This window comes from Lissotriton vulgaris, unplaced genomic scaffold (assembly GCF_964263255.1).
Source record: "Lissotriton vulgaris unplaced genomic scaffold, aLisVul1.2 SCAFFOLD_867, whole genome shotgun sequence".
Classification (NCBI taxonomy): Eukaryota; Metazoa; Chordata; class Amphibia; order Caudata; family Salamandridae; genus Lissotriton; species Lissotriton vulgaris.
Window position 1 is genome coordinate 386,142 of NW_028249106.1, and position 18,552 is coordinate 404,693.

Below are 18,552 nucleotides of genomic sequence, written 5' to 3' on the forward strand. Positions count from 1 at the left end.
TATACACACATGGACATCTTTTTTCTTTCTACTAACTCCATCATTTCCCATCATGGCAAAAAACAATCTAAGGGTGGAGATGATGCCCATGCACACTATCGTCCAAGGGAGAAGTCACCTATCTCGTGACTACAAAGACTTCTTCCAAGACAACAACAACTTGCAAGCATTCGAGCCCAACACCAGATGGCGATCTAATGCGAAGTGTGAGAATCTGCAGCTCTTCATGCCAAGAATAGAAGCATATTGGTAAGTAGCATTTTCTTTTTCTCTTTACAATGACTTCACTCAGATGTGCAATTGAGATTCGGGCATTAACTCTAGAAGAACCATTCTTTCAACTTTATTTAGACAAGGTGGTACTATGCACCAACCCTACATTCCTTCCCAAAGTGGTCTCCAAATTCTACTTGAACAAATCTGTTGAGTTGCCAGTGTTCTTTTCCCAACTAGATTTGTTTGCGGAAAGAGCCTTACCCAGATTAGATTTTAAAAAAGCTCTTCTGCATGATATTGATAGAACTCAATCACTTTGAAAAACGCAACAACTTTGTTGCATTCTGAAAGCCACATAAGGGAAGAGCAGTTTCTACATCAGGCATTTCACCCTGGATAGTGGAATGTATACAAACCTGTAAAGCCAAAGCTAAAAGACCACTCCCTCTCCCTCCTAAATCTCACTTTACTCGTAAAAAGAGAGCTTTCGATGCTTTCTTGGGAAATATACCTATGGCTGATATAAGTAAGGCAGCTACCTGGACTACAGTGCACACATTTACCAAACATTACTGTGTAGATGTTATGGCACGAAAACAAGCCAATGTTGGTCAAGCAGTTTTATGTACATTATTTCATGCAAATGCAACCCACAAAGGCTAACCAAATCTAAAGGAGCAAAACTGCTTTACATTCTATGCTAAGCATGTGTATTTACAGCCACCCTTGCCACCAAATAGAAACTATTACTTGCCCAGTAAGCATCTGTTTGTGGCATATAATATTGTAGATTCACTTGCACCCACCCTCCTCCCCAGACACCTGTTTTGGTTGCACTTTTCCACATTAAACATTGCATTACTTTAGCATGGTTATCTCACTAGAATACATCATCCTTTAAGCTCCATCCTCACCCACCAAGCGGAAATCAATCTTAACTATTAAGTCGACCATGCGCACTACAAGAATGAGTCTCTACACCTCGTGACTCGAAAGAATTCTTTGAAGAAAAAAAAACGTGCACACTTCCAAGCCCAAAACTAGATGGCTAACTTATGCTAAGCATGTGAATCTACAACACTCCATGCCACAAACAGATGCTTACTGGGTAAGTAACATTTTCCTTAAAGCGGATATGTGACAGATCATCTTGTGGAGCTGGGGAGACTTAATACTAATATTACTACCTTGATACAAAGGGCACTGTAACTATGCTATAGCTGTTAATGTTACACATGTAACGACATCCCACATCCACTAAAACTGTTTTAGGTGTTGGCTAGACAGCGCTTGCGCAGTCTCTTCGAGACATGTGATATTCAATATGTGGGCTTCAGCCCTCCCATAGGCTTTCAATTTGCTAGCTCCATCGTTGCTCTCCTATTCTTTCTCCCCATTTGTCCATGAAATGCGTTTGTTCTCTCTCTTCAGAGCAGGGACTTAGTACTGTATTATTTATGATTATAGATGTGCTTTTATGCTTACTAGCTTTTACCTACTGTCTTATGTTTTCTATTGTGGTCTAGGTTTGATTTATTCCCTACTGCAGGTTATGTTACTAAGTTTATTTCCTAATGCAAGTAATGTTTAGGAGTTGTGGTCTACTAGATTTAGGCTTATGAGGTTGGCGCAAAATAGAGTTCTTGCCTATGTGCAACTGTGCCTGTTCTTTGATGTAATTATGTACGCGAGGAGCTGGTATGCTCGATGGGGCTGCAGAGCGGAAGGGCTCACTTATTATTGCAGAATGACTCTGGAGACGCCACGCCAGACCTTCCACTCACCCCCTCTGAAGACATGCTGACACTGGCCCTATCCTCCTGCCGCTTCACGGCATAGATTACACCTCTATGCTTTGTGAATTTTGGCGACCGACTGAAATTAACACCAAGGTCTCAACCCCACTGCCTGACCTCAAGTTGGCAGCCTCAGTTGGTCTCTCCACAATGCTCTAACGCTCCCGGACAATAGAACTAGTCAGCGCCTGAGCTTCACCACATCCCTCACCTGACCTTGATCCTGCTCTCCCTCTTGGACATGTACTCTGAACCCTCCCTCCCTGCTATTTGACCGATGTCCGGTGGAGCTACCTGTTAGCTGAAGAAGAGATGGGTTGTGGATTCCCCCTCGGCCGTCACCAACCCAGCCGGATTTTGGGCAGACTTTCCTTCGTCTGTCGTTTCCCCCTCCAAACCTTTCACCCCACCCCCTTCCCACTCTACGCTCCCTTCTTCTCGCCCTCTTCCCCTTTAATGTTTTCCTGTTGAGACCTAGCCATTTGACCGATGCCCGGTGAAGCTACATGATAGCTGAAGAGGAGATGGGCCGAGGATTCCCCCTCGGCCGTCACCTACCCAGCCGGACCTTGGACAAACTTTCGCTTTGTCTCTCCGCTGTATCTATACACTACCCCTTTTGCCCTCATCCCCTTTCCATTCCTCACCCCATTTACCTTTTCTTCTATCCTCCTAAAAGTTTGTTCTGGTATCTCTTGTAACTATTTTCCCCTCGTCTCTACCTCCGGTCTTCCTACTACCCCTTTACCCTATCCCCTTACCCTTCCTGCTCCATTCACCTTGTCCCCTATGTTCTTTAAATGTTTGTTCTTGATACTTATGTAACTTTTAACTGATGTAATTTGCAACATTATTTTCCCTCATGTAATGGGCTCTGATTCCAACGGGTCTAGCCAGCGCTATATAATAAATCATTAATTAAATGTGTTCCCATGTAGTACTCTTTCTCCCTTTGTCTAGCTCCCTAGCTCCTATCCACTCTCCCCTGAATCTCTCACCTTGCCTGTTAGTCTGCCTAGCCCCCTGTCCTTTGTTCCCTTTGACTAAGCACTCCTTCTCCCCTTGTTGGGGAAAGATCCAATATTTATTCTCTGGAGTCTCAGCGTACCCGCTGAGAGTCCACTGCGCCAAGGGAGCCACTCACAGCTGAGGTATGGTATGGCACCCATTGCCAAAGCACTCCCTCTCCCCTTTTTGGGGAAGGATCCAGTATGTAGGCCTTGGAGTCTGAGACGCCTCTGAAAGAGTCAACTGCGTAAAGGGTGCGTCCTGCTACAGAGATAGGGAAGTGATACCACTTCCCCTGGGATCACAGCGTACTGGTCTTTGGATGTTGCTTTGACTCGTCTACCGGTTTGTGTCCCCGTCGCCCTTCCCATGCGATGTCCTTCACCCTCCCCACCTCTTTCCCGCCTTCATTACCGGTCTACTTCCCCAGCTCCTTCCCCCCTCCCCTCAATCTTTACCCTGGCCTGCTTTTCCCCTTTCGTATTTGTCCTTATTGTTGATCTGGACCTTACAAGTAACTATGTTGCCATGCTCTAATAACTGTGTAACCTTTGCAACAATGTAACCTGTAACTATGATCTGATGCTCATGTAAAGTGCTCTGATACCTCTGGGTCTAGCCAGCGCTATATAAAACCTTTAATACATTCTATGCATGGTGCTCGTGTGCTCATGACGAGCTGAGCTTGTCATGAGCCGTGAACGCTCACTCGCGGGGATAATTCCCCTGCTGTGCTGAACGTTCCACGGATATGGGTGTGGTCTTGACGAGCTGAGCTCGTCATGAGCACACGAGCACTGTGCCTCATGATGAGCTGAGCTTGTCATGAGCACGGGGGCGCTGTGTGCGCCCCCCAGCACAGCGGGGGAATTACCCCCTCTGCGAAGGGGTTAAAATAAATAAAGAATAAATAAATAAAAAATATATAAATACACTAGTCACCATTTTAACATCTGTTCAGGAACTCCTTTTTTCTTTCCTGAAAAGCATTTGGCATGGTGGTCATGTTTTCACTTGGTCAGTTGCTGCGTTTCTGTAAACAGGCTTGTAAATCTTACTCTTATCTTTTTACCTGTCACGAGACCATGCGACTGTCACGAGACCGTGGGACTGCTGCTGACTGTGTGGTGGCCTCAGCCAGCAGCTGCAAGCCTGGTGTGCACTTTGCCCGGGGTTCTTTGTTCCAGGTGCTCCACCCAAGCCTTCTTTCCACACAATCAGGCTGGGAATCGTTAAATGGGGTATTAGAAGCACCTGTAAGTTACAGCACATAGGAATTAAAAAAACTGCGCTACCAGGTACTGTACAGAAAACACCTTCTATAGATGGATTGAAGATTGTCTTGATTAAGTATCCGGTGTACAGAAAACATTCAGTCTGAGCGTCATCAGAGTCCTTTCTTTCCTGAGAAGTTTTTGAGTAACCTTAAGGATTCTATGAAAATGTAAAAACGTTAAAATATGGATGGAATTATGGTAACATTTGTGTGAATAATCAAAATACTATTGATTTAGATGACATGAAAATATGCTAAAAGTTTAGGATACATTTTTAATCATCTATTTTTGAATCCATCAAATCAACATGCACAATTTGGAAAGATAAATGAAACGTGATCTATATTTTCCTCCAATGTGATACAGTTCTGTATTAACTATTAACAAAACAAGTCGTTATTGTAATAGCCCTGCCCTCCTCCGTCTCTTTGCCAACTAGAAACTCCTACTTATGTTTGTTTTCTTTTTTTCATGAAACTAAAGGGCATTTTTACAAGAAAAGTGATGTTCGGGGTTAACCTTCTTGGCTGCACCCTGTTTCCCGCTGCACTGGCGCTAATTACAGCTGCCTAGTGCCAGTGCAGGCACCCTTGCACCATAGTGCAAGGGTGCCTGCGTTGTGGGAATAATTGTTTATGAGCAGGAATGTGTCCCTTCCTGCACATAAACAATCTTAAATATGCAGCACACATAGAAGTTAAAACTCGTCATTTTTAAAATGATTGTTTATGTGCAGTATGGGTCACCTACCTGCATATAAAGAATCATGCATGGTGTTTTGCTGTTTTAATGTGTGCTGCACAATGCAGCACACATAGAAGCAGCAAAAACGAGGTGAAATAAAGCATTTCTCCTCTTTGCGCCATGTTGAGTCCAGGTTTTTTTATCTTAATTTTGGCACTGCCCCATTTTTACGCTGTCCTTGTAAATATGGGGCAGCTTCATAATCTATGGGTGTTGCGGTGGAACGCCCACTGTAACACCCATTTCCCTCCCCTTTCAAGCGGAGTATAGCGTGAAAGACTGCCTTATTTACAAGGCAGCGTTAAGCCACGTTAAGTCAAATAAAAGTGACGTTCCTGTGGCGATAGGGGCTTGTAAATAATCCCCTAGCGTCTGTACACAGTTTATAAGAAATTAGTTTTCAATGGGTGAGAGTGATAGTGGAAAAATGATTTCTATGTAAATCACTTTAGATAAAAAAGCTGTATAAATAACTGGTAATTAATATTGTTACACAAAATAAATATACAAATTCACAGTTTCAATAATAAATGTTATTGATAACAGGAAAGACCTTATTGATAACAGGAAAGACCTGGACGTGGCATAAAACATAATAAGCATGTTTGTAAAGTACTCATTGACCAAAGGGATTTCTTGGTGCTATTGACACTTGTTGTCAGTATAGAAACTTGCTAATCTAAGAAATAAAATAAGCCCCTTTTTACTTTAAGAAAATAGGCTCCTCTCTCACAGCTACATTTGTATTTAGCTGCATTGAACCGCATCAGACTGGATAATAAAGTACATTCAAATTGATATGCCAAGTGGGAAGGAGGAGGAGGATACTTTGGAGGAGGGAGGCCAATGCAAAAGGAACCGTGTCAAATTATGCAGCCCCATTCACAAGGTCCAAGGAATGAGAGTTCGAACGTATTACATTTCGACAAAATTCCTACATTTGGAAATGTCGCAAAGAATCCCAGGAGACTTTATGGAAATAAATACCATTCCAAGGAGTACACAGATGTGTAACATTTACGCATGTAGACTTTCCATATGATAAAAATTTTCATTTTTCATATAACTGTTTTTGGTCTCTCTGTGGACAAAATTATTTTTCTCCATGGAAAGCTCCTTTCCCTGCACCCACAGATATGAGATGTTCCCTTCTATCTCCACACTGGAAACATACTTACTTGTACCCTTGAAGTGAGTAAATCTGTGAGTATTTCAAGGGCGTGAAACTACTTTTGAGTGTGAATATCTACAAATGTACAGGTTTCAGGCTGCCCACCACCTATAAGCACCACAGGGGAGGAAATTGCTCATTTACAAATGTATTTTGGGGATTAAAATGTTTCCATTCCTATTCTGTCATTCAAGATTGGGAGTTTGCCCATGTAAATGTTTTTCAATGATGAAAGTTCACCTTATATGACCAAAAGCTTTTGTGCCTCAGCCCAGAATGTCATAAAATAAAATATTTTCAGTTATTTGTGTAGTCCTCAGTGGACAGCTAGTAATGGTGATGTGTGCACATCCTCATCAGTAATACCATTTTGAGTTTAAACATTTTGGTGCTTCACATATTCCACCATGTTTAGAGTCAAAGCAGAACTTACAGCTTGAAGGTTTCCCACATTTACAACCGAAAATGTATCAGATTCACGAAACTCAAATTCACTATGCTTCTGCACAGATTGTAAAAATATGCATTTTGCACATACTCACATTCCGGATTAGGTGGTTCAGTAGACTAATGCATCTGTTCCAGGGATCTGTGTTTCACCCACATAGTCTGAATGTCACCGGATCCAGTCAGCCTTTCATCTTTCTAATGGTTGATAAAATCAGCAACATTGAGTTAGGTAACTTTTAGAATCTGCTCTTGGTCATTAGCGCCTATATCAGCACCGCCATAACCTAGTATAGTGTGTAGCAATGGTATAGCTCTTTAATCCCTGGTTTCGTTTGCTGGTATTGTTTTTTTTCTAGTTACATGCTGCTTGGTGTTCCTCTTTAATGGCTTTAAGTTCAGTGGTGCAAGGTGTTTACAATGAGGTTTGTTGAGTCAGTGTAAGTAGTCTTTGGGGGAATCGGCAGTATCCTCTGAAAGGTGCTAGGCGGGAATTTCACTTATTGACCAGGGAATGCTGGTTGCTCCCAGTAGGGTGGTAAATGGTATTAAAACCTCTAGCTTCATATTGCATCATCTGTATTGATTTTGAGAGTAGTTGGAAGATGTTTTTGTAAATGTCGTTGAGGACACCTCCATTTTTCTCAGATCTGTTTTTGCAGATGTTTGAGTATTCTGACTAACAGAACTTCACAAGAGGTTGCAGATGTGTCATTGAACCAGGGTCCGGTTTTGAAAAGTAGGTTGCATTCGAGTGAGATTAGGAGGAGGGTTCAATGCAACAATTTGGGTATTGCATCAGACTGAAGCATATGGTAGAATTTGTGACAATTAGAATGATTGCCATGCGCCCAGCATCTTTTACAACCCCCCCAAATTCTGTTATTTATTAAAGAATTGAAGACAAACAGTGTAAAGAACTCTGCCTCACAATGGAATAACAGTATTCTACTGTTTTGGGAATCCCGCAATCTCTCCTATTACGCATGACTCTCTATGCTCATCCATGACTCTGTACAGCCCTCCTGCTGCCTTTTGGTTAGGTTTTTTCAATTCAAATGCCACATACATACACGTTTTATGAGAAGCACCTTTTTGATGAGTAATATTGCGAAAAAGATTAAGGGCTATCTCCCTTAATTTCCGATAAAACATAAAAAGGCATAAAGGGTAGAAATGGAATTGGGGAAGTTTGTTATCTTTGTAGGTCGAGCCGAGCAGAGTGCATGCGTTGCTCTGAGAAGCATGGTGAATTCAGGACATGGGCTTCAAGCGGGCCCATCTTTTGTCATTGGTTGTTCCAGGAGCCTTTCTAAATTCCTTACTTTTGTATGATTGGTAAATCGTGCCCATTTGACCCTTCTTTTGGTGTGCCATTCCCTCCCATAGCGACTGGCCCTGCCAGTCATTCAGCTTCTGTATATTTCATTTCGTTTTGCACAGCTATTTATTCCACTTACCTGCCTCATGTCCTGAAAATGTTGCAAACGTGAACAGAATACCAGTGGTACTGCTTTCCCCTCCCACGCACCGTTTCTCCATGTGTTCTCCACTTCCCATCTTAGCTTTCGCTTATAATCTACATAGTCTGGGTCACTGAAGATCGAGTTGAGCTGTCGCAAAGTTAGAATGTTAGAAATATGACTTTACTCGCTAGCTCCCTTTCACCCAGTCTTTCGTTTTTAGCATTCATTATGTTTTACTTGATCGGAGCTCCGTTGCTCCATTTCTGTAAACAGGGCTGTAAATCTTGTTCTTTAACTGGTCACAAATGTGGCAGCTGTGTCTCCCTTCCAAGTAGGAAATTCCTCTTTCTTAGACCTCTAGGTAGTGCTGCAGCTGCATCTCTCTCCAATTGGTACTTCCTCATTCTCAGTCCACTAGAAAGTGCTGCTACTCTGGCCCCGTTGGTAATTCCTCCTTCTATCTCACCTAGGCAGCGCAATAGCTGTATCTCTATTCCCAGTGGTAATTCTTCATTTATATTCCTCTAGACAGTACTGCTAGCTGCTTCTCTACTCTCATCGTTAATTCCTCATTCTTAGTCGTCTACACAGTGCTGCAGCTGTTTCTCTGTTCCCAGTGGTGATTCCTCATTCTTAGTCCCCTAGCCAGTGCTTCTAGCTGCTTCTCTATTCCCGGTGTTAAATCCTCAGTCTAAGTCCTCTAGACAGTGCTGCTAGCTGCTTCTCTGGTTCCAGTGGTAATTCCTCGTTCTTGGTCCTCCAGACAGTGCCTCCAGTTGCTTTTCAGGTCCTTGTGGTACTTTCTCATTCTACGTCCTCTAGACAGTGCTGCTAGCTGCTTCTCTGGTCCCATTGGTAATTCCTCATTCTAAGTTCTCTTCACAGTGCTGCTACCTGCTACTCTTTCTTCATTCTAAGTCCTCTAGGCGGTGCTGCAGCTGTGTCTCTGTTCATTCATTCACTGCACTCAAAACCAAACCAAAACGCATAGATACAAGACATTTTTGTATAGATCTAACTCTAACAAGTGCGAGACCTGTTGCATTGTAAATGCTTGTTTAATTACTGCTGGCAAACCTGCCTGATGAACAGATGAGATCACTGCTCGTAATTTTGCATATGGCGGCCACAAATATTCTCTTGCCCTGATTCTGTTGCTAGTACAACACTACAAATATTAATAACTCCTGATGAATTTCGTTGAGTTTAAGAAGCTCTTATTTTTTTTTTTTATTTTTTTTTATCCTCATATTGCGATTATGCAGATAGGAAGGTGTTTGAGAGTTTGACGGTCTTTTGCGAGCGATTATACCATCACTGCCCCAAATTGTCTATCGATGATACAAGGGGAGTTTCCCGCTATCTTGATTTTGACCAGTCAGTTTTCTCCTATACACCCTTATCTTGTACAATAATTCCTCTGTTTCTGAGAATATCTAGCCCGTAGGCTACTTGGCAGATTTCAAATCTTGCCTGGAAATATTGTTCCGCTTTAATCATTGGAAACAAAAAAGAAAAAAGAAAAGAAAAAAAAAAGGAAAAGGAGGAGTTCTAGGTTATCATCTAGAGGTGATATAGTTTTCCCAAATCTCTCAGTATAGCAATCTTTTAGATTGTTTCCCTCTTCTGTCTAATCTGCTGGTTTTTATTACAAAATTTAGCCAGTTTTCATGGACTGGTGGTGCCGGTTTTAGCCAATTAATACAGATTTCTCTTCGTGCTAACAAGATCAGAACAAATAATAAACTTTCTTGATGTTTACTTAGCTTTATCAAGCCTGGTTGAGTGGTAAAGTGGATCCCAAAAATAATTAAAAGCGTACTTACAGTTATAGGCGTTGCCATTACCGCAGTTAGTGTCTTACCAATCTCTTGCCAGTAATGCGTGAGTGTTGTACATCAGCAGAACATGTGAATATCATCCACCTTTTCTTCTCCACACTTGCGACATGATTTTATATATTCACCCACTTGGGTTTGACATTTGAACTTTGTAGGGACTTTGGCACCGATTGAGGTTGTGGCACTCTGAAGTTCCGTAGCTTTCAATACAGAGACCAGAAAGCTTAGCTACAACCTATGTGGGTGGGACGTGAATTGAAATAAAAACAGGTGTGTCTGAAAGTATGCCGGGTTCTTCATTGCTCAGCTAGGGATCAAGGGCGGGACGACGCCCGAAACGCGTTTGGCACGAGAAGGAATGGGGGCTTTACAGGCTGTCGCTCTGCTACCGAGCACTTCCAAAACCAAATAACATGAGTCTCCCTTCTTCCTTCGTGTAATGCTTTGTACAAACTTATAGAATTGCCTTTTTCTTCAATAATACCAGTTGAGACACTGTTGTTAATGTACACATATGTACCCAGATCTTAACGTGGTTTTTGCTCCTGTTGCTTTCTACTAATATGTCCCTTACACTGCATGTAATATTTGAAAGTCACCCCTACCGCAGGCCTAACGACCCTAATGAAGGGTCCTGAATTTTACATATGGGGACATAACTGCATGAGCAGATGTGCCACTCTGCTGGTCAGTCCTATTACTGCCTGTACAAGTGACCAGGAAAGCAGTCTTAAGACATATGCTGGGCACTGATGAAACAGAGTTCCCCAGCTACGTGATGGTTTTTACTGAAAAGAGGACGTTCGGTATCAAACATTTCATATTGATAAAGCCACACTGATGCCAGTGTTGGATTTATCAATACGTGCACCCAGAGGGCACTGTAGAGGTGCCCCCTAAAACCTACCAGCCCCTGGTGTCCTTGCTGACTGGTTTCTGCCATTCTGTCACCCGAGACACTGTTCAGACCTCCTAGGGAGACCAGAACAAAAACCTGTCCGGGAAGAGGGTGTGACACCCTGTCACAGAGGATGACTTGCTTATTAGCCTTCTTTGGGTGGCAAGCCTAAAATGGCCACCATCTTTTAAATGCAAATCTGGCTCGCCCTCTGGGGTAAGGAAGACCGCCCTTTGTCCAGGACCCCCTTGGCACCTGGACAAGCATGAAAACTAGCTAATCAGGTTGGCATGCCTCCTGCAGGCTAGAACCTCCCCTAAGGTGGGCTACTGTGAGGTAGACATGATTTTTCATAAGTAGCCATATTTGTGATGCCATACCTAGGAATTCTGGGACTGGGTTATACCCACTTGCAACAGGAAGTGGTTCTATAGGGGATGTTGTGACCCCAAGGGTCAGTGGCCCATTGGCTACAACCATGCATTCCCCGAACACCTCTAAATTCAGTATTTACAGGAGCCCTTGGCACCAGAGAATGGATCCTGATGACCTAATAGAGAGGGCACCAAAGAGTGGCAAAAGCAGAAAAGGAGAGAAGCAGCAGCTTATCTAGTACCAACCCTGCTGGCCTGTCTGCATCCCTCAACGAATAACTGCACCAATATTGACTCATCCTGCAGCTGCTGACTCCAGAAACTTGGAAGGACTGGCTACCCCAGACAAAGATTCAAGACCTCCAGTGAATTGCGGACCTCTTCTGAAGAACCTCCAAAAGAAAAGACTGAGGCCTCTGCAAGCGGCAAAACCTGTCACATGCACCTGTCGCCTCTGGCCTGAGTTGAAGTGGGCCACCAATGTCAACAAGGCCCCACCCCCCTCCCTCGTCCTCCATAGCTCGAGTTCATCACGGTTTCACCCCTCCTGGAATTCCAGACGTCGACTGCAGCCTCTGCATACAGGCCCCCTCAACCAAGATTGCTCTGGTAAGGAAAAACGTGACTCCTAAGGACCCCCCTGCACTTGAAGCCCCTGGTCCTTGAAGAAGAGGACCAAAGGTGTGTGTGTGTCCCACCCCATCTGTCTCCAAGCATTCCAAGTCTTAAACCCCCTTGCAGGTTCTACCCGACTGGCCTTCTCGCCAGAACCTGCAGCGCATTTCCGTAGTGAACGATCTCCATTGAAAAACATTGGGCTACAGACACTGTTTTGCACACAACCGCCCCCGTGACTCTGGTGGCATACTGCTGGTGCTGCATTGGGCCTTGCCCTCCACTCACCTTAACTCCTATTAGTCTTGTAAGTCGCTGTACTATGCCTGTTTGCTGAACTTGTTCTTCCTTTCATAGGATAATAATGCAGAACTCTGAAATTAGTCTACTTTTAAAGTGAAAATCATTTATATTTTAAAATGTACTTCTGAACGATTCTTCTCTGAAGCATAAACATATATGAAGATACTTGCTATTTTTATATATTTGTGTGCATCTCCTCCTTGAGTCATGCTGTCATTTATTTATCATGTATTTATTGGTAAATGTCTTGCACTCCTCTGTGTTAAGCCTAAGGCTGCTTTACCACAATACCCCCTAAAGGAGCACTTTGGAATTTCCTAGCAAGCCCCTTTCCCCTCATGAGGGGGCCCCTGGACTCTTTACATGATACATCAGATTTTTGATAGATCACATAAAGAGCCTGCTTCCTACTGTAGCATTCTGTAGAAGATTAACAAAACAAACTTCTCTATTCCTATTAACAAAACAAACTTCCCTTTTCCTATTCTGTAGAAGAGACAGGTGTGTTGCTCTGCATTGTCCCAGGTGCTCATTTAGCGGTTGAATGGTTGCTTCCATAGTATGATAAGTCAATTGTGGCTGCTTCAGTTGTAATACCAAGGTGGTTTCAGTCAGTTTATGCACAAGAACACAGGTTTTACTTGTGTAGCATCCATTTTGCGAAATGATCGCATACCGGGCTAGCTGAGTTTAGCTAGCCAAGCATATCCTATATAACGTGCTAGTGCCTCTTTGCATCTTTGATCTGAAAGAGATTAGTTTTAGATTCCTTACCTTAGAATTACCCCCAGGCGTCAGACTGGATCTGGATAATTTTTCTCCACGTTGTTCATTTCCTTGTCAGAACAGGAAAAAGATGATTACACCACAACTGAACGATTATACAACAGCCAACTAGATGTATGATATTTGTAAATCCTCCAAGAAGACTGGAAAAAAAGGGTGGAAAAAATGATGGGATCAGTCCAAAAACTGCTTTAGATCTAGTCACCAGACCAGATCCAATGTTCTTAAACAATGCACAACACCAGTCGTCAAAGGCGATGTCAGCAAAGTGTGTCTGGTATTGCATGTGTGAGAGCCTCTGAATTTCTGAAGTAGTTCTGGCTGTCTGCAGAGTATATATTTCAGCTGCTGAAGTCAATGGGACTTATTTTTGTAGTAAAATAGACAATAGCTTATTTAGATCATCACAACACATGGATTTCATAGCTATATTAGGCCAAGGGAAGTTTTTAATTATATTTCGAGGTGGTGGTTACTAGTTCCCTCCACAGCATTGTTTCAGAAATTGTTATCAGGTAGGGCTGGCCAGGTTCCAACTCACAGCAAGTGGCATTTGTTATGAATAATTGAGAACCATTACTCAAGAATTCATGATGCGTTTTTTTTGGTTGTCTGACATGGCTGTTCTCTGAGCCTTGCATTGTTTAATATCTTTCGCACTCTATTCACTGCTCCTTTTTTTCTTTTTTTCAGCTCATGACATGCAGGTTTCTAAAATCTTAGATTCCTGCTTTCTCTCTGTCCAGTTAAGCTTTTACTTTTCACCTTGGCGGCCTATAAGCTCCCTTATTCCATAACCTTGTAACCACATCCATTCCCTCATGTTCATCCACCACTTGATGGTAGTTCTCAGATTATATTTTCTTTTATTTTCAAGACTGACTCTCATTCTGTCTTTTATTAAGGTTCCTCATATAGAAATAATAATTCTTAAAGCCTTAGCATGCCTCAGAGCTATATAAAGTTAAAAACAAAAGGCTGTCAAACAAAAATAATGCTAGCAAGAAATGTACTTGATGAGCTCCACCTCAGTCCTGACCAGATCGACCCTAGTCAGCAGCAGGTTGGACTACAGAAACGCCATCTATGCAGGAGCCTGGGCCAAACTCCTGAAACGACTTCAACACATTCAAAATACCTCTGCATGCCTGATCCTAGACATCCCTCGCCTAACCCACATCACGCCACACCTGAGAGACCTGCACTGGCTCCCCGTCGACAAAAGTATCACCTTCAAGCTCCTCACCCACGCACACGTGGCACTCCACAACACCGGACCAGCATACCTCAACAGACGACTCATCTTCTACACCTCCCAACCGCCTGCTCCGCTCCACCGACCTCACCCTCGCCACAGTCCCCCGCATCCGTAGAGCGACCTCTGGCTGCAGATCATTCTCTCACCTCGCCGCCAAGACCTGGAACACCCTCCCCATCCCCCTACGGCAGACCCATTACCTGCTAACCTTCATAAGACTCCTCATGACCTGGATATTCGAGCAGTAGCAGCACCCCCGCGCGCCTTGAGACCCTCACAGGTAAGTAGTGCGCTTTACAAATGTTCTGATTGATTGATTGACTGGCCAAACATCTGGGTTAATAACACAGATGTCCATGGTACAGTCATTCTTATAAAATACAATTCTTCACTTTTCCATTTACTTTTTGAGACACCAAGAAACGGTGCAATGTCATGCTTCTTCCACTGTTTTAGCATTGTAAGACTGCATCGGTTCTTTGCATTGCATAATCTTTAGTTGACCACAGATTGAGTCCTGTGTAAAGATATTGAAATCTATTCAGAAGAGTGTAAACATCAATAAGTACACTTCATTAAGTACACTAATTGTAAAACCTAGGGATCGTTATGTTCCTTTGAGTAAAGAAAACTGACTCCAAGACATTGCAATAATTGAATTGTTTTATATTCTGTCAAACTGTTAAGGACTCTGTTCTAATCATATCACCCTCTTGCACCCGGGTGACTTATGTTGCTGCATGTTGATTAGGAAGCAATTTGACTCCTTTGTAAATGAAAGAGGTAATCCCCCAGATCAAAATCCATAACCTGAATATTTTATACTAAATGTAAATTGTATGGGTCTCTTCCATTTCACTTGTCATTATTATAGACCAAACTGAGCTTTAACTAGCTATCAAAGTCCAAGATGGTATTTTGTTACACACTAGAATTTTTTTTTAAATGAGAAAATTTCACTTGGATATATTAGGCATCTCGATTATTTCCTTAATGTAACTTTTATATCTAACTTTTCTTTCAGATCATACCTCACTCCTGTCAGAGATGAGGAGTCTGAATCCCAAAGAAAAGCCAGATCTAGGCTAGCTAGACAGTCCAGAAGGTCAACACAGGTACACTGCTCAGTATTTAGTTTTTGGATACATTGCAAAAATGTTAAAATATACTGCAACATTTAGATTATGGCGGTAATTGTAATTGGACAGCAAGTTTGCTATACATTTATCATTGTGTTTTTATGACATACTGCTCTTAGTAAAATTCTGCAGTGTAAGTTGTTTTTCTCTCCATTCTATTCCTTTTTTATCAGCTTTTTCCTTCTTATTTTGTCATTTTAAAGGTCCTATTTTTCTGTTTTAAATTTAGCTGATGTCTTCTTACTATTCCTTTATTTGTCCTATTTTCTCTGTGATGTCTATCCATTTTGCATTGACATAATTATCCATAACTGATTAATGTATACTTTTGTTTGTCTTACAGATAGTTTATCTGTTGAGGTGATGTGATATGTGATTTAATCTTTCAGTGACGTGACAGACAATGAAAACTAGTTGCTGTACTAAGCTGGACTCTTTTTGAAAGTGAAAACTCTGCCCTGTCAAAGAGTTGTCTTATACCTGATTAGGTCCGAACCAGGAAAGCGGGCCTAGGAAGGTTATGACTTTCTAACACAATGAGAAATCTCTTTTTTGGTCACTGTATGTTTTAGTAATTCCACCCAGAAATTGAAATTTCCTAATGGAATACCATTGCCATTTATTACCATTGTTATCTATTTTTAGAAGTACACTGTAAAAAATAATACGAAAATGGCTTAGTATTATACTTAAAAGAATAAGATTGTTCTGAGCCTACCTGGAATGTGGTGTAATTAAAAATCCGTGAAATATTCTAGAGACCTCCCGGGACAGCTAGTATTCTGTCATAATCCCATTTCAACCTGAGGTACATTCCAAGGAATGCATGTAGCATCATGATTAAAAGTTTAAAGAGTTTTGTATTTTTGTTATATTCGATTGTCATGCGATTTTAAAGTGCTTCATTTTTATATCATAGAAATCACAATTGACTTTGACAATTTCTCATCGAGGTAGCAGCTGCCTTGGTGTTGATGTCCTATTACTTAACAATTTTTCTTTTAAGATAATATATAGGAGAATATCAAATGTGTGGTAAACAACTATGGTGGAGATACAATTGTACAATTTCCAACAGGTACATACTTGAATTTCTGTTTATTTTTTGGGGAGGTTCATGCATAGTGTTTAAACAATCAAACAAGTGTGGTTATGGGTTTGAAGGCAACTGGGAAGACCATAAGTTTTTTAGATTTACATCTTCCAACTCATAAAGCCCCAAAAAAGAGAGTTGCTGATCGAAATTAAGTTTGAAAACTGGAGAAATTTCTGATCACTTAAAATAGCAAATCTCTGTGGAGATTTTTTAGAAGAACTATAGCATTTCTTAAGTTTGTTCTGGTGAATTGTGAGTGGCCAGTCCTGGAAGAAAGACTGCATCTGAAGAGAAGTGTGCTTGTTAGGAACCAATTTATTTAAATTCCTCAGACAAGGAATGCGTCCAATGTTACGGAGTGGAGAGATGAAAGTATAATCCTTAGTGCAGAGAGATAAGCTCAATTAGTTTAGATCGGCTGATCAGTAACTGTAGCTTCAAGTCTGTTAGAAGGAAGAAAAAGACTTGTTATAAATGAAGTAGACTGAGGGTGCGGGGGCTGCTAGCAGGGCCAAGATGGCGGACATTTGCTAGTGAGGCAAGGCACATGTATCACATTATCTGGCAATTATCCTGGTTGCAAGCAGATAACAGCCGCTCCTCCCTGCACCATCTGCTTCACTAGCTTGCCGGGAGCATATAGAGCCGCTCCTCGTGTGATTTAAGGGATTGGGATCGGAGCAACACCAGAGATCTAGCTGCAGCCTATACCTGCGTGGTATTCCGACCACGGGTAGAAAGATGCTGGTTCCCACTGACAGTGCAGTGCGCAGTGGCCCTGCGGTACCCAACTCAACATCAACTTGTTACGATAACCTGCTGTCCTGGGTGGACTTCTGGTCGGGCTTGACTAACGACGCCTCCATGGACGTGGTGACGCTATGCCACTGGAGTGCGGGGGCTCTACCATGGTGATGCGAGATAGAGAGGGCCCGATGAGAACCTACCTGTTAGCTGCGGTACCCCCCTCCCCCATTATCATTGTGAGGGGGGGTGGAGGGGTCCGGGTGAGGGGTGGTGATGGTTGGTGCAGCTATACTCTGCCTCTAGTTGTTCCTGGCAAGCGACTGCTGTGATGAGCCCGGGGACCATATAGGGCCTAGTCTCGCCTCTGAGTGATGTCTGTGTGAGCTGGAGATGCTGCACCTGGGGAATACCTGCCTGCCTTGGCCTGGTGAGTGCAGCTCTGGCACGGTGGGGTGAGACGTATAGCGTGAGGACCGGGGAGCACTCCTAGGCAGCGCAGTGTACCACTGCAGGGCTCGGGAGTAGAGTTGGGCTCAGGCTCCCACCACCACCACCACTACTAAGACGGGCCTAACGCCAAGCTATCACCTGGAATATACGCAGCTATTCTTGCTGAATCGGATGCATGCAGGACGCCAAAGCTATACTCTGCACCTACTTGGGATCCGGGGGTCTGATCAGGCTAAGCCCACACCAATGAGGAAAATTATGACAGTTGCCGTGGATGCTGGTGCCCAGGGGCAGGTTCAGGCCTAATCCTTACTGTTGCCTGCGCCCTCTCACTAGGCCACACAATCGCACCTTGAATAGGCAACAGTGCTATACACACTAATTGTAACAGCTACACTCTCTTTGATGGGTTTGCAGAGGGAATTGAATGTGGTCCTGGCTGCTGTGCCTCACACCTCAACTGTAATTTGGCAAGTGCGAGCTGCCACTCGGGTAAAATTTCTACTCAAGCGGCAGGAAGATCAGCGTGAATGGCAGTTCGCGCTGCACTCCGCCACTTGCTGAACTCCACTGAGTTTTTTTGTGACTTTGCGAAGTTCTGCGTAGCGGAACTCCGCAAACTCTGCCCATGCCTAGTCAGGATAGACGGGTGGATAGGCACACCTGAGTTGGCACACTACGTTTCGCTATTAGAGCAGTAGCGCTGTCATAATTACGCTGCCCATTCAGCTAAAACTCACATTGAGGTGGACAGGGCAGGTTCTTTCCTAGCCTGGCTGATCTTTCAAGATCGTCCTAGCGACCCTATCGGAAGACTGCGCTCTACTGTGACCTCTCTTCTCTATTCTCAGAGAGAAAATCATGACGAAATTACCCATCATTACACCCTCCAATATCACTCACTCAGAAATGCAACTCCA

At 43.0% G+C, this 18,552-nt stretch overlaps 1 protein-coding gene across 1 annotated transcript in view; it reads left to right on the plus strand.

Moving 5' to 3' along the window:
* PPP1R12A (protein phosphatase 1 regulatory subunit 12A) overlaps positions 1-18,552 on the plus strand; it is a gene marked incomplete at its 5' end in the record, with an annotated part of 839,509 nt that overhangs the window by 372,947 nt on the left and 448,010 nt on the right. The window contains one exon of the mRNA XM_086950257.1: positions 15,225-15,315. Within this exon, the coding sequence (XP_086806383.1) occupies positions 15,225-15,315 (91 nt within the window). The remainder of the gene's footprint in view (positions 1-15,224; positions 15,316-18,552) is intronic.